Source organism: Dermacentor andersoni, chromosome 4, assembly GCF_023375885.2.
Source record: "Dermacentor andersoni chromosome 4, qqDerAnde1_hic_scaffold, whole genome shotgun sequence".
Classification (NCBI taxonomy): Eukaryota; Metazoa; Arthropoda; class Arachnida; order Ixodida; family Ixodidae; genus Dermacentor; species Dermacentor andersoni.
Genome location: NC_092817.1, coordinates 94839435 through 94856794, shown reverse-complemented (window position 1 = coordinate 94856794; position 17360 = coordinate 94839435). Strand labels below are relative to the sequence as shown.

General features: G+C 47.7%; 1 protein-coding gene across 1 annotated transcript in view; it reads left to right on the top strand.

The window, feature by feature from the left end:
- Positions 1–17360, top strand: part of oys (lysophospholipid acyltransferase 6) — a 61991-nt gene that overhangs the window by 31862 nt on the left and 12769 nt on the right. The window contains exons 6-9 of the mRNA XM_055074056.1: positions 5834–5972; positions 7978–8019; positions 13941–14031; positions 15537–15638. Of these exons, the coding sequence (XP_054930031.1) occupies positions 5834–5972; positions 7978–8019; positions 13941–14031; positions 15537–15638 (374 nt within the window). The remainder of the gene's footprint in view (positions 1–5833; positions 5973–7977; positions 8020–13940; positions 14032–15536; positions 15639–17360) is intronic.

The window sequence follows — 17360 nt, the reverse complement described above, 5'->3', positions numbered from 1 at the left end:
CGTATAGTAACTAACCTCCTCCGTCTCACAGCGAGGAGCCTCGCGATGGCCGCAGCGTATACCCTCTGGCAGCGCATGCTCAGACGCTCGAGATCGAACTTAGATAAGTAAGGAACAAGCGCGGTTGTGTAAGCAAGGAAGGCGTGTTGAACTGGCTGGGGGCTTCTGTGCTCAGCCGACGCCGTAGCTCGAAGCGCATCGCCCCGAGTTTCAGACAAGTGTTGCCAGGCGCTGCACGAAATAAAACCTTCCTTTTTTCTTTCTTTTCTTTTATTTTTCTATCTATTAACTATGTCGTGCTAAGAACGCCAGTTCTGGTCAGGTTGCCAAATTGATTCTGCGCTGGTCTCCGTTAGGCATTGGGAGGGAAAGCCGCCCGGCAACACAGACCACTGATTGCTATTTTACTTCTTTCGAGTGGTTACGAGTATGCATCGAGCGAGATAGTGCGTGTTGTACGCGCCCGCGGGATATTCCGCTCCCTTCTTGGCTACCACACGTGCTCCTCATTATTTCGGAGGATCGCGTGCTTAGAGCTGTGACTCGGGCGAGTGTTTTCGCCCTAACGTCGCCTTCGGGAGAGACTTGCACCACTCAGTATTTCGGTCCTCCGATGTGTGTGTTTTTCTTCTTTTTTTTTTTTTTTTACCGCGAAGATGGGAACGCTGGATTACAAATGGGCGTCAACGGAAAAGCTCGCATCGCAGGGACATGCCTTGTGTGCTAGTTAATGATCGGTGCCGACTTTTCCTTTCGGCGAATCATTTATCCGTCTTGCGAAACTCGTCTCGCTCGTTACTCGCGCCTGGTCAGCGTTGTTTCAAACGGAACCGGTCCGCATTTTTAATGCTAATGATAAAACGCACTTGAATATTATGGCAACAGCTGGACGTTATTGCGCACTGTTGCGAAAGTTGGATTGCTTTATCGAAACCCGCGTGGGGCTTATAACAAATAAAAAGAAAGCACGGACGCCTATACGTTTTTGTCCTACATATATATATATATATATATATATATATATATATATATATATATATATATATATATATAACCGGGCAGCACGTTATTGTATATACTAAGAGGCGTAGAGCTTAGTATACACGATAACGTGCGGCCCCGTTATTTCGAGCGAATCGATGGCTGCAGCGAGTGCCCTAGATTTTGTTTACGGAAAGCCGGGCCCGACCAAAACGTCGCCAGATCGTTTCGGCACGCTAGGCGAACAAGAAATAAACGAGCCAAGGCGTGACCTCACTGCATTTACGCGAGAGTTGATGGTGACTTCGTCGGTTTCGTTTCCTCGCCCACTAACGTGTTGCCGGTGCGATAATAAATTAAGATATAGACAGGAATGGATCTAGGTGAATACCGTACGTCTTTATTATTCAAATAATGTTTTAGATCGTACGGTATTTTGAAATAGATCTCCCGTGGCAGTTAGCACAAACTCCAGTCGTTTAGCTGGATTATACTAGAAGAGGCGGACGTCCACGAGAAATGGAAATGCATAACAGACTAATTACCGAAATCACTAACATAATTTGTAGTTGATGACCTTACGGCACATACCGTACTGCAATTTATGAATTGCGGCCGTTTACTTTTGAAGGCGTGTTCACTTGGGACGAATTTTCAGGATGACGCCAGTTTCAATATACTTATTCCTGAACAGTGTGGTGAAATACATGAGCGTTCCAGTTACCTTCTTGTTTCAATGCATAAAATGACGGTTTGTTAAAAAAGTAAATTCAACAGTAGTGCATTTTACCGCAAGTTTCACAGCGCACGCATATATATATATATATATGAAAGCCGTGCAGTCTTTAGAAGTTGTTTTATGTGCATGTATACGGTGCGACAATGTGTGCAGTAAATTATTAAAAAGTTTGTTAAATTTTGTTAATATGCATGTTGATTTCTCGTGCAAGTAATGTTCGGCGCTTCGAGTAACTCAGCTCAAGGAGTGCAATTGTGCTATCTACCACAGGTGAATTTTTTTTAATTATCCCCGTATATATATAAGTTTACAGCGACAAAGTTGTTGATGCCTCTAAATGACGCCGAATACTCCTTGGCTCGTGTTCCCAAAGATGTTCTTACACTGTAACTGTTCGTAAGAGCTAAGGTAATATGTGACATGTGTCACTGGCGAAAGCGGCCGACGAATAGTAAACAGCACGTATATGGACAAAACGCTTTGTGAATTTGGGCCCTTGTCTTCTGAACAGATACATAGTTATTTTCTAACCCTTTGAAGGCCACACTTTTAGTGCGTCAGCATTATATATATATATAGCGTGAGCGAAAAAGAAGTGTATGTGTGTGAAGTGTGGGAAACCCATCACGTGGTAGACGTCTAAAGTGTATGTATGTGTATACACCCGTGAGCAAAAGTATACGGACCAGAGGGTCGCCGAAAGAAAGAAACAGGATTTCTTCGTAATTAACGTGCTTAAACGGAAAATGATGAGTGCACTAGAAAATTCGTAATGCGAAGTTTGGACTGCAGTCTCCAATTTCAAGTTTCGTTAACTGACAGAGCAGGAAATGAGTTTTATCGCGCAATCCCTGGTCCGTATACTTTTGCTCACGGGTGTACGTACCCTGTGCCTGTGCGTTTAGTGCAAACCACCGTCAGTTGCACTGCGCTCCTTCTACAGGCAGGGCGTGCGTCGAGGGCGCTCCTGAACAACACTTTGCAATGTGGTGAACGCGGTTTACATATCACGGATCCTGCACCTTAGAGAGGTGCGACGTAACGCTAACGCATCTCTGGCGTTTACCTCTAAGCTTTCTATGGCAGATTTAATTTGTGCAGGGAGACTTACTTCGAGAGAAAAAAAAAATATAGCGAGCAAAAAATTTTAGGTGCCAATAAAGCTACAAAAAATAATGGGTGCAGTTTTATTCATGATTTAATAACTGAGTACATGATAGACTAGCACAATTATTTCTTTACGAATGTGATATACTTTATCAGCGTTTGCTGGAACGGCCTCAGAGCTTTGAAGCGCTTGGAAGTAAAGCACGGAATGTCCCCGTACCTCTGACACCAATGTCTTCAAATGAAAATAGTGCAGGAATGTGGCAAGGTTAAAGAAAGAAAGAAACTGAAAAATTTTTTGGTATTCCTGCCCACAAGATCACCTTGTCGGCCAAGTTTACCAAGCCGGGCGGCCGTTCAGAACGACCATCCCAATGGATACAATAGAAATTTGCAACATGATTTAATATCGGCCTATAGTAAAACGCGATGTTCATATAAGATATTTCTGTGCGAATACAAACCTCGCACTTTCGGTGTTCTTGTGACCGGATGCTCTAATTAGTGTCTTTAACAATGTGTTGTTCTGGCGAAATTCGAATCTTCTAAATGTTCATTGAGTGCAGAAACTTTAGCCTGGCGGTTTTTCCTTCTACTTGCTAAGGCTTCATTTTCTTTCTTTTTCTTTTCACGCAAACGCTAAAGCAAGAACGTAACAAGGTAACAAGAGCTTAGTGTGCACAAAACGTTCGCGTACATTGAACTGTGCGCGAAACGCTGTATCGGTTTATCATGTACAGCTATTTGTTGTGACAGCGGCGGATAAGATACGACTCAATTTCTGCGCCGTTGCGCCTTCGGCGTAGTAATATCGCAACAAATACTTGCGCTTTGCACGTAAGTACGCTCTGCTAGAACGGCTCGACGCTTGGCTAGGTAGCGCAGCTCGATACCTGCCGGATCATGAACGCACGGGGGAACCCGTAAAGATAATGGAAGCATGCAAGTCGCGGGTGCTCCTTCGTGCTTTTAGCGATGCACATAATTGTTAAGGCCCGATATGCACTGTAGTAATCGTTGGATCAAGTTGCGGTTTGGATGTTGGTCTTGTCTTTTGCCACTGTTCGCCGTTTGTCGCAATTGCTTTGTTATTGGCCTGCTTGTATTTATCAGTCGTCTCCCTCCCCCAAGAGCTGGCATGACACTTAATACAGCTTAGAGAGTTTGAATTTGTTAATGTTCTCATTGTATACGTGGTACTCTTTGGCATAAATATACTGCTACGCTGCTCCCGCCCGCGTCTTCATTACACCGCCTTCTTCGCCTCATTTAATGGCACTGGGCATCCAGATTTAATCGATATTTCACATTCAGAGCGCGCTGCCAAACCCGCTGTGCTTCCGATCGGATTGCAAGCGGAAAAGCGACATAAAAGAGACGCAGTATCGCCCGAAAGGCGAAGCATCGATTGCGTTAGCACATTTGTAGACAACTAGCTATAGGAAGTAAGGATAGTAGTTTTATCGTCCGTAAAAACTCATAAGCATAGACATACTAACGAAATTAACGAGCACGGTGTCACGCGCGCACCAACAAACGTGAACACATCTTGCTTGATGACCGCGGAAACTCGCTGTCAAAATAGAGTGTTTTAGTTGAGCGTGTTTACGCTCCGCTAAGCAGTTAAGCGGAGCGGAAGCGCGAATGCGCATGCGCCGTCCGCTTAGCCGTAAGCGGGCTAGCGGAGCGAGGAACACGGTCCGCTTAGAAGCTGCCTGAGCGGAGCGTGCCACGCAGCACTTTGGCTAGCGTTGGCGTCAGAACGGATTGGATTGGATGCAGAAAGCAAGCGCTGGCTAACACGTGGCGTTCCCCAAGACGGCGCTTTATTTTCCATTGGATAAAATGGACCGGTAACGCATTACTAGCGCACGTCTAGATACTTCATGGAGAAATAAGTTATATATGTACATATATACGTTTTACGGTATAAGAGTGATCATAAAGTGTTTTTATTTTCTTTCATTACCCTGAATTTAGCCAGGGGGCGCTGCAACTACAAAAGGTCCGCTCCGCTACGCTAAACGTATAACTAAAACGTGAAAATCGCCCGCCGCTCCGCTGTGGCTTAGCGGGGCCGCTCGGAGCGGAGCGTACCGTAAAGACGCTCAACTAAAACACTCTAATGCTGGGGTGAGGAAGTGCGGCAACAGCGCCAGCGAGCGACTTGATCTTTGTACTGCGTCTCGCGTCAACGCAAACTGAGCTGCAAAAGCACACCGCGGTGGACTCTGTCCCCGTCGCAGATAGCTTTCAAGATACAGCGGCCCTGAGTAGAACACGCTCCCTCCTCTCCCTCTACTGTCCTCCCGGAGCCTTGCGCGCGACGGAAGACGGCACGATTCCTCCCCGCTTTCCTCCCTTGCGTAAGCGAGATTAAGTCGCGATCGCCGGCTCACTCTTTCACTCGCACATACAGCACAAGGCGCGTGGCGACGATTTTCTCGCCCTTGGACTTTATACGGAACCTCACGACGACGCCGAAGGCAGAAATGCGCCTGGAGTGTCCGTATAATTCCTATCGCAATAATAAAACTAATGCGCGATAATTAGGTGCACGTTGGTGCATTGCTGCGTACCGACAGTGGTGCGTTTAAAATGAAAGAACATCCCTCGTGAGCAAAGCTGTGCCCCGCTTCGCAGTAACGTGGCAGCCGAGGGAATGCCATCCGTCCTTTCGCGCTCGATACGGCAGGCAGAGTGGTGTGACGCGGTGGGAAGTTCTCCGTATACAGACGCGTGTATTCGCGTGATTACGTTCGGGCTTGGCAGACACCAAACGTATAGCCCGTTCTTTGCTGGGCCGAGTTATTGTGAAACAGCGTGTGTTGCACTATCAGAGGCAACGTGCAAGGGGTGGGGGCGGGGGGGGGGGCGCATGCGGCGGTTATCATAAGCGCGGCTTATACAGAGAATGCGAGTGACTCCACTGAGGCATAGCGAAATGCTTTACATTGTTTGGTTGATTCCGTCCGCGCACGTCTGACTTCGTCCTCCGCATCGCAGCCGGATGCCGAGCCCGCTGGAGTTCTACAGCTACGTCCTGCACTACCACACGCTGATGTGCGGACCGCTGGTGTTCTTCAACGACTACATGGACTTCATCAAGGGAAAGCAGTTCTTGAGGCACAGCGTCCGCACCGGCGTACGTATCATGCGCACGACGCACGCACGAAACTCTGTCGCGCAGGTTGGCAAAGAGCTTGAGCACAAAGAACCAACCACTGCGGCAGAGATGGGTCTGTTGGTGGTTGATGCTGATGGGCCTCGAGGAATAGCATACCTAAGGCGTTGTTACACAACGACGCTAAAGACGAATTCTCAAACGAATCTTTAATGTGTCGGTAACTACCGTATTTGCACTTAAATAACGCGGCCACGAATATAACGCGACGGGGGAGTTTCGTTCGCTCAGAATAAGAGCAACAGAATATTATGGTTATAATGCGAAGTGATGCCGCAAAGAAACGAGAAACGACGCATCAAAGCGAGTGCTCGTAGGACTTTGTTGATCGTTCCTGCGAACTGGCCTTCGCAGTAATGAAAAAAAAAAAAAAAAAAAAACAGAGTGAGAACCAAGAAAAAAATAAATAAAGTGAACAAAAGAGTGCTGACGTATTTGTCACTGGTCGTCGAGAACGGCGTCGTCCGCTGTGACAACCACCAAGATTATTGGACAAACAACAGCATTTCAGAAATGGCCGCGACTCAATCGAACTTGGCACAGCCTTCCACGGATAGCGCAGTGAACGACCGCGCGACTTCGAAGGCCGCTCGCTTGACGTGCCTGCACAAGAGAGCCGCCGATCGTCTTTGCTCAAGGTTGCGATTAGTACGCCGTAACCGCACTGATGCGGCATCAACTGCGTTCTAAGTCGGGAGAAGAGAGACTGCTTGAAGTACACAGTGGCAACTCCCAGCTCGCTGCTCTTGCGCAAAGTGGCAGCAGACACGGGAGAGCACGACGAGCAGGCGAAAAAAAGCGTTATATTCGTCTCACGAATCCGAATATAACGCGAGGTTCGTTCTGAGACCAGAAATCTAAAACGAATGAAAGGAAAATTGCGTTATATTCGTGCAAATACGGTGGTAGATGTACGGTCGCCCGGCGGGGTCCTTCTCCTTGCAGGTTCTTTTTTTTTGTACTGCCACAAATTACAAAGCTGTCCGCAACTTGGTGGACGGTTATTTGTTGTTCGACACACCGCCGCGAGGCAGTTCTAATGGAATTTCCATTTAACTCGTATACCTCCCGTTCCCTCGCGCGACTCTTCTGGGAGAGGGAGCAGTGTGAGCGTATACGTAACCTTCCAAACACAAATGTTTTAAAAATAATAAATTTAAATACGTGGCTGACACGACGCCAAAGCTTCGTGAATTTGAACAGTATGTTTATTTTTATTTAATAAATAGTATGGCCGTATGCTTACGTTAATGATGGCTGAAACGTTTGGCACGTTGTGACATTCTCACTCGTAGGTGTTTGAATTTATGGCAGCTCTACCGCACGCGATCATAATTCGGTTGCTTTTGGCCAATTAGAGTGAGACGTGTTTATTTATTTATTTTTCTTTTTTTTTTTTGCACGCAAGATGTTTGTGTGCCGCTGGAACGGCAACCGGACTGGCCGGCCCTTTGTTGTGTCACAATGCAACCACCCGCGGTCGATGCTTGTTGTCATGCTCAGAGTGAATAAGCATCACCGTACTGTCAACAAACGTCGACTTAGTGGCGCCATTTTATTTTTGAGACAGCACAGTAATGCGTGTTTAGTCGCATGTCGAGTCACATTTCAGCCTCTCCTAATTGTTGTCATTAGGAATAAAAAATAAATAAATAAACATACATCGCGCATAAATGAACACAGTTATATGTGCACGACACAAATGCTCACTCCGTGCATTTACGTGTTCTTCTTCATCATTATTATTATTATTATTATTATTATTATTATTATTATTATTATTGTTGTTGTTGTTATTGTTGTTGTTGTTGTTGTTTGCGTTTTTATGACAGTAATGAATACGCTCAGCCAGTTGGCCCATATCTGGAAGTGCTTCCCATCGTTCAGCCTCTCGCATATGTACGCGTTTAAGCTTTCCTGCACTTGTGACTGATTCGACGCTGGCTGTCTTCTTTTACCGATGCAGCTGCGGGGACACCCGACGGCTGTCGTGGAGCCGTCACCAACTGTAAGTGACCTCTTCTCCGCCTTTTCCAGGACTATACCTGCCGAGTCGCCGTGCGCGTTCTGTTTGCACGGTAATTTCAGGCACGTATATTCTCTATGTAGTTAACTGGCCGTAACGGTCTATAGTTGTACCCAGCAAAGTGCTGGGGAGAAGCGCCGGAGCGCACCTCGGACGTGTGCTCACCAAAGCGCCAACCACTCTGAATGTGCCTTGTCTAATGAGAAGCTGGTCCATGTGGACTGATAGCGGCAACGGAGGAAAGGTTATTTTTGGAGAGAGCCTACGCATTAAGGGGCATAGATAAGAAGAGACGGATGAAAAACTTTGTTCCGCTGTACAGGTCGGCTAGATTTGCTTATTCAAACATTTCTCAATAAATAGGTAAGTAGCCAGTGGCAACTCGAAGCGCCGGGAGACCGCATTAACGTCGTGCGCGTACACGCTTCTTACGCGGCGCCGAGAAGCAGAGGAGGGACGCTCAGTGCAATAATTCTTACTTATTTATTTATTTATTTATTTATTTATTTATTTCAGTACTCTAAAGGCCCGAAAGTATTACATAGAGGAGTGGGTATTCCTTATACACAAAAATATTCAAACGTGGCTTTCCTGAAACCGGTAGCATCAGTAATTGCAGCAATGGGAGGAGGGAGTTGATTCCGTTCGTTGTATGTGCGTGGTGTGAAGGAATAATAATAAAAAAAAGATCGGTAGGGCATGTGGGAACACCTACTTTGAGTTCGTTGTCACTGCGAGAATACACGTAGGTTGGAGGCAGAATAAGCTGTTCTTTAAGGAAGGAGTTAGTAAAATAAATCTCATGAAACAAACGCAGACGAGGGAACATGCGGCGCGATTCGAGACTGTAGGAAGAGAAAGCATTGATTTTATCATAGATACACTGGCTTCACGTGAGCAGTTGACTACAACAAAAACGGGCGGCACGGTTCTGGACACTTTCGAGTGCACGGGATGAGGTAGCAGTGGATGGATCCCAGAGAGAACTGACGTATTCGAGCTGGGTTATCACCAGGGATTTATAGAGTACAAGTTTCCCACGGGTAGGGGCGGATCCGACATTTCAGCACAAATAGCCAAGCATATGCGGCTCGCATTCTTAATTACAAAATCAACACGAATATTCGAACGTCAGTCAACATGCAACGCGCGTATTGTTTACGAAGCCAGGGTGTTCAGCACTCTGTTGGGCCTGGCTCTAGGTGGTGTCACACTCAGAAAGCTCATGCGTTCCGTTGCTGCGAGGTGTTTCGAAACGACGCGCAGCTTTCCTGCATCTGACATTTCTTAAGCAGCGACAAATGAAACGTGTCATCGAACTACTGCCGTCGGGACGTATAGATTGTAAGTTAGGTACGGATCTCATTGGTGCTCAGTATGTGACAATGGCGCGGCGCGTAACAGTGGTGGCGATGCCGCGACAAAAATAAGACGTCGGAACGCGTACCGCGTAATCGCAACGGCATTGATTGCATATCACATTGACCGCTAATAAAGACGGGGACAGCGGAAGAGAACACAAAAACAACACGGGCGGCAACTGGTTTATTCACGGCAACCCGTGGGCACATATAGGCAAATAGAACATGCGCAGAACGCAGTAAACAAGAGCTCTCTTCAGCTGGCCCCGTCTTTATTTGCGGTCAATGTGATATGCAGTATAAACACCAACCAGGCCAAACTGAAGCTCTTGTGAGGCATTGATGGCGTGCGCGCCCGCTCTCCGTGCCTGGTTTGCCGATGGACAGCGGAAGCTTGGCACGACGCAAGAAGGGCTCAGAGCGGATTAGACGCCTCCTATAATTTCGGCGGAGCTATGGTCACGCCCGTGCCGTAAATGCAGCTACGTCGCGCTGCCTGGCGATTTAAGCCGCCTCCATTTTGCGCTTCTGTTGCCGCGATGTGCGGTTTGTATACGTCGCCAGTCCAGCGCCCTCTGAAGGGGAAACGGATGCTTTGGGATTACTGCGCGCGAGTCGGCCAGACGCCGCGACCGCCAGCAGTGTGGCTGTATGTTCATACTACCAAATAAACACAGCGTAACTTTGCTGGAACCGACGAAAAGGCGCAACTTACGGTGAAGTCGTGCGCAGGACACACGCGCCTTCGTCTCCCATATGTTACGTCGTCTTCTTGCTTTGCGTCTTTTCGCTCGTTCAGCGCCGTTATACTATACGCACCAACTTCCCCGGCAAGAGACTCCTTTACATAATCACGAGCTAGAGCCTATTACCAATAGGAGCGCTAATATGGAGAAGCCGCATGATATATAGGCGCATTTCGATCGAGGGTACACAGAAACGTGGAATGACCCGCCGCGGTGGCTTAGCGGGTATGGTGTTGCTCTGTTAAGCACGAGGTCGCGGTATTAAACCCCGGCCGCAGCGACCGCATTTCGATGAGGTCTAAATGAAAAGGAAACGAAAACGAAAAAAGAAGAAATAACACCGTCCATTCTTCGTGCATTGGGGCACGTTAAAGGTCTCTTGGTGGTCAAAATTAAGCCGGAGTCCTCCCCCCTCACCCCCACCCGCAACCCCCTCTCCACTACGGCGTGCCTCATAATCAAATTGTGGTTTTGGCACGTAAAACGCCAGAATTCACTTCAAACGTGGAATGGTTCCTATAGCGGATTCGTCTAGTGCCGCACTTAAGCGCATCCCAAAAGCGTGCACGTTTTCTTTCACCGGGTCCGTTTGTCACGTCGAGTATCGCGTGAGGACAGCCGGCATCGAGCCGGAGCATCAAGCCGCCTCGACGCACTCTTACGAACTCTCGGTTCCCACTGCCTCTTCCCCGCCCTAGGCGGTAACCACATGCACGCGCCTCTGTGCATGCTACCGAAAAAGAAACCAGTCAGCAAACTATATAATGTCTCGCAGGACGCAACTTCACACAGCGCCGAGGCGCGTCTGCGCGTTGAAACGGGTGAGCAGATGCCCGTGTGGTTGCCCTTCACCGTGTGTACAGCGTCAAAGCATCTGCACCGCATGTTTGGCAGGTGTTACACTCTTGTAACACCAGAAGGCGAAAGTCGGCTGCACATTTGGTAATACATGAAGTTATACAATCGGGGTTAGACGTCTTAGTAAGACATATTGGTAATGCATTAAGTTATACTATCCGGGCTAGACTTCTTGCAAGTCATAAAGAGCCGCAATGGGGAACACGTGTGGCACTAAGGCGACCTCCTCACTAAAGCGCAGGAGCACGCGCCTCTTCCGCGGTGGCGTACTTGCGCGGCCGTCCTCGCGACCCTCAAGAGCGTGCACATTCCTCCATCGCTCGCCGCCGACAAACCGCCGCCGCTCCGACAGTGACGTCAATGCGCAGAGCGCGCGCGCCCGCTTTTCTGCGCAGCAACACCTGGCACGACATGAATTGCTAAACTTAAAATTCGGCAGACATTTAAGACTGCATACGTGTGGGAATGCGAAAGCATACCGTCTGTAGACCTCCGAACGTCATCAACGCACTCATCTTATACACTCATGACGTGGCGCGACCTCCTCACCACCGTCACGTGCGCCGCCCAGTGAAGCACACGCTAGTCAGCGACGTGGCTGCGACGTGACGTGTGCAACCAGGCACGCACTTGGCACACCTTTAGTAAGCCGGAACCGTGGAGCAGCCGTGGCTTCAGGGAACCGTGCTCGTCTCGCACCCCGGAGGCCCTTGTTCGGTTCCCACCCAGACCGTAGTGTACCAAATTTTCTTATCAAAGCCACTAATTTGTTTTGTTTACAAGATCGTCCCTGCGAAATCCGACGGCAATCCGAGCATTTTCTTGGCGTGTTTTTATTCTGCGGCGTCGACCATTGTTCGTCACGGCGCAGTTTCGCCAAGGTCACCGCCAACGTAGATACCCAAGGCTTTCGCCTTAAATAGAAAGAGAGAAGCTATAATTTTGTTTTCGTCTAACGGCGTACGGTTCTTGAGACGCGTCTCAAACGCTGGCTGTGCGTGCTAACGCGCGTGCGTCTTCCCAGGAGAATTGCATTAATAAAAGTGGGCTTTTCCACAATAGGATCTTGTGTGCGAAGAAGCCAACTTCAGAATCTACTTTCCAGTTACCCGTAGTATAGCCTCCCTGATTTGTACTATAGGTGGCTGGATAGCGCACTGAGCGCCTTGGCTGAAGCCGCCGGAAGCAAACTGCTGTCCCGGAAGTCGGTGCTTCACTTTTCTTCGCGTGCATGGGAGTTCGGCACTTCTTTTCTTCCCCCAACTTACCTGCCTATTGTGCCGTAAACTGCTAAAGCCGGCAGGAGAAGTGTTATGGAAAGACGCTCAGAATTTGCCATCGCCACATCCACAGCCTCGCTAACACGAGTGGCGCGCGCGGGAAACACACATGATTGAGAAAACGCTTAATGTAAGGAAAAAAAGAAAATCGCATATGGGTTCAGATTATCGTAAAAACACTTAGACAGAAAGAGACAACAGCACCCCCCAAAACGCGGCAAACCAGGAATGACAAGTTCTTACGGCTGCAATATTATAAGACCGCACGCGCCAGTAAGTGCAGCATATGCCCTATTTCTGGGACAAGCGGCCGCATCACGCCACACTTCCGTTGGCTTCACCTGCGCCCGGATCGCCGAGCGGGGAGGCAGTAACCAGCAAAACATAGTCACATTACAACGGTAACATACGTCATACGTCACACTACAACGGTAAGCGTCCCATATCGTCAATTAATGAACAATGTTTTAGTTTTGTTTCAGTATGCAGTGTATGTGGAGTATACGCAGTGCATAGTTAAATCCACTGATGCGTCCGAGTTTCTGTGACATACAGCATCAGGACATTATGGTGAGGACTATGAAGACTTTATCCAAGTGATGTTGAACGGTGGAACTGCGTACATGACTGAGTAATTTGAACGCATGCCATTAAACAGACCATGAAAATATTGTGGCCTAGCACATGTGGCCGCTAGGGCAAGATCCCCGTCCTCGCAGAGCCTTCGCAACATTGCGTCGTCCTGGCGGGTTAGGCCGGCTAGGAAGTTTGAACCACACTGTGGAATGATACATTGTATGGGCGCTGTGGAGATGCGCTTCGCGGGGTCAGAAGTCACTCCAAAAGTCACCTGCAAAGGGGACGATGTGCAGTAAAGTACACTTGGGTAGCGGAGTTGTATTTTAGATTAGAAGGCATGGTCTTTGCCGGGCTACGTCGGCGCGTGGTCATATCTTGGGCTCATAGGAGGGGCTGTGGGTGCGCTGTGGGGTTTTAGATACCGTATTTACTGCTCTTGTACGGTCCCCATCTTCGACGTTGAAGATGTAAGATGTGGAAGAAGTTTCATTACAAACTGCTCACATCGGTGCGTGCAAGTTCAGTCAAGGTGACAGCGTAAGCGAGAGATAGGTAATTGTTGCACGGGGTCACGTCATTGTTTGCTTGTACGGCGCAGTAGTTTCCTGCGCAGTGTATTCTATGACGTCATATAATCATAAATTTGTGTAACACCCGCATCTCGTAACGATTTCTAGAAGAGAAAAAGTGTATGTATTATTAAGCTTATTAAAATTACGCCAACTTACCGTTCTACCAACGATTGCAAAGCGCGCGCCTTCAGAGTATATGCGCGTACAAAGAACATTTACGTTGTCATTCGGGCAGCGATTATTCCTCAAGCACGGGCCACCGCGACTTGTGAGGTGCTGAAACGCAGGAAAGGAAGAACGAGGTTGTTGAAGCGCCCATTTATTGTTAGACTCAGTAGAAAAGATGATAGTTGGCTCTTGGAGATTCACTAAATGTTCACTATCGCATTTCAGTTCAAATCAAATCAACCAAATCAATCTTTATTCAACATGTAAGGTGTTTGGCTACATTGGTCCGTGATGTCCTTTAGTGTTTGCTTAGTGCTTTCTTTTGTTTTTCATTTACAGTGGGCGACTCTGCAGAAGCTTTCCGTTAGCTTCATGAGCGCCGCGAGCATCGTTTACCTGCTTTCTGCCTACCCTATCGAATACATTAAGCGTAAGTACACAATAGCATATTACGCTGCTATCTGCATTTTTATCTAGAAATTTAGCTATGTGGAGAACACAGGGCTGTAAACTATTGTTTTTATTACGCATACGTATGGGTATGGGCATGTACAGCTATTGTATTGTTTAAGTACGGCGGCCGCACTTCGATGGGGGGGGGGGGGGGGGGGGGCGAAATGCGAAAACACCCGTGCACTTAGATTTAGGTGCACGTTAAAAAACATCAGCTGGTCCAAATTTCTGGAGCCCCCACACTACGGCGTGCCTCATAATCAGATCGTGTTTTTGGCACGTAAAACTCCGTTTTTTTTTCATTGTTTAAGTATGCATACGTAAGTGCACACGCGAGAGCTGTAGTGATAAAATAAACTACTGCACTTCGCGTTACGTCAATGTTATAATATATGTCACTTGCAAAGCTCTCCTATGCGACTTGGTGGGTTCCCAGGGTCACCTGTTCGGTACCACAGTTGTTTATTTATGGTCAACGTCTGTTTATTTCTTTTATCTTCACGGTCACTGAAGACGAGGAGCTTTTTATTCTTTTTGTGTGGCCGCGCGCGCTAACATCGGGCCAGTCAGTAACTGTGTGGGGTGTGCTAGTGACACGTAAACGTATAACATTCGTTAGAGCTTATGCAGCAGCTCACTGAGGCGAGATGGGCTGTAAGTTGTACCAATTGCTTTTGCCGAACCGTTACTCAGACCATGGCTTTAAAATTTCCTAATCCGCGCGTGGCATTTCACAGAGCAGTTCAGTCACGAGCCTGCCACATCACCGGAAGATGTTGTCTGTTTGTTTCTGCCTTGTAGGAGCCCCTGTGTTTATATATTTTCTTTTTTTTTTCAGAAAGAGAGGTATACAGAGAAGAAATACGCAGCCTTAAATTATGGGGTTTTACGTGCCAAAACCACTTTCTGATTATGAGGCACGCCGTAGTGAAGGACTCCGGAAATTTAGACCACCTGGGGTTCTTTAACGTGCACCTAAATCTAAGTACACGGGTGTTTTCGCATTTCGCCCCCATCGAAATGCGGCCGCCGTGGCCGCGATTCGATCCCGCGACCTCGTGCTCAGCAGCCCAACACCATAGCCACTGAGCAACCACGGCGGGTGACGCAGCCTTGCTTTGTTGTTCTGTCACGTGGCTTGACTTGTCCGTGACGCGAGCTGCTATTGCAACAGCGAGAATTGGCGAAGCGACGTTTGCGTTCTTTAACTGGCAAATATGCTATTTCAACAATAACCTTCGTCTGTGTCGATCGCATCTAAGCGTTGACAGTTTACATATCTAATGTTCAGGAGGGAGCGTTAAATATTTTTTTGTGTCTGTATTGGGACACGAGCTATTTACCAACTTCTCAACACTAGTTTTCCCCCTCCTCTTCACGTGCTATGCTATACAGATGTACTTTATGTGTGTGTGTGCATTGATTTGCATTGTCGTATCGGTTACGTGCATAATCACCGACCTTTTCACTCTTTTCTCGCAGAGGATGACTTCCTCTACAATAGGAACAGGTTGTGGCAAATGCTGTACATCATCTGGGCCACTTCGTTACACCGGCATCGGTACTACCACGCCTGGACTCTAGGTACACAGGTGATTCTCCAAGAGCGACTAATTACGCGTCTCTGGTATCGTGGTCGTGCATCGACTAGATTCCGCGATTGAACCGAGTTGATGTGATCTAGTGTCCGTGGCCACAGCACTTTGCTCTCTTAAACCGGTGTCCTGCATGCACTCTCGATAGTCGCTGGGCTCCTTCGACTGTTGAAAATTCGAAGTGGCTCCGTGCACGTGAAAAGACACTAGCGCAAAATAAACGACGTACACGCATTCTGGAGAACTCGGAAAAACTTGTAACTTCGTGCTACAGTCCAGGCGGACGGCAACTTATTCCTTTCACGAAACTTGCTCCAATTTGCGGGCTTCCACAGAACTGATTTGCCAGCTCAGTAACCATTTCAGATTTGCAGTCGGATGCGACCATCACTCTGGTAGGACGAGCTTGATGAGTTCAACAATAATAATGGTGAGGAACCACCAGTCATTATCACGTATAACACCAGCCTAATTAGTTCCACTACAGAACAAAGACAGACTCGCAGATTCATGCAGGTATACATGTTAGTAGTGCCACAAAAACGAAACACGAAAACTAGAATTGGGTTTTTCTTCTGTCTCCATGTTATCTGTCTACCGCGTGAACTGAACGCACACCCGCAACCTCAACTTTTCTTACTCCGTCACCCCAGCAGTCCCTATGCAGTTCCACCAGTGAATCCCGTATTTGTATGTTGTTGATCGCTGACGCATTTATATTAAACATTTTGGGTGCTAGGAAAAAAAAAGATATGCTTACACAGTTCAGTGCACGGACGTTACACCGTAGATAAAGATAAAGGGTGGTGCTGTAAGAATGCGCACATTTTTCCATATCGCTAAACCTCCGTAGACGTATGCGTAGGCTGTCTCAAGAGATCGCAAGAATACGAGAACATTATGTGCCATGGGAAATTGTTAGGCTATCAGGCTTTGTTCTACGATTATCAGTTGTAGTAACTTGTTTGCCTAAAAGCACACGGTTCATGGTCTCTGGCTCCCGCAGAAGAGATCGTAGACCATTTGAATTAAATTATGGGGTTTTACGTGTCAAAACCACGATCTGATTACGAGCCACGTCGTAGTGGGGGACTCCGGAAACGTGGACCACCTGGGTTTTTTTAATGTTCACCTAAATTTATAAATACACGGGTGTTTTCGCATTTCGCCCCCATCGAAATGCGGCCGTCGTGGCCGGGATTCGATCCCGCGACCTCGTGCGTAGCAGCCCAACACTATAGCCATCAAGCAACCACGGCAAATTTCGACCATGTTAATTACCGAAGGTATCTGGCCAGCAGCACTATATTGTTGTCACTGTTGCTCCATGTGACAAAAATAAAATTCTCGATATTTTTTTTTTCTGTGTGTCTGTGGGTTTGCGTGCTTGGACGTGTAGCTTTTGTTGGCGGACTTATTTCGGCGCTGTTTTGTTGGTATAACAGTCGGCACAGCCTAAGACAAAATATCGGAGGTCGATAAGCTATGTATGTTGACGCTAAGCGATGCATGTTCTACGCTAGGTGACTTGTGCTTGAATAATGTTCACTATAGCCATTTACGCGTACCCGAAGCGAGCGGGTAAAGTCAGAATTTAGGGCTTAGAAAAGCAGACCTGACGGCGTTTGCTTATCTTTAGCGATTCTAGATCGCAGGTGCGCACAGCGTCGAGGCGAGACTAGACAACAGAACGTGTGGACTCACCTTCCAT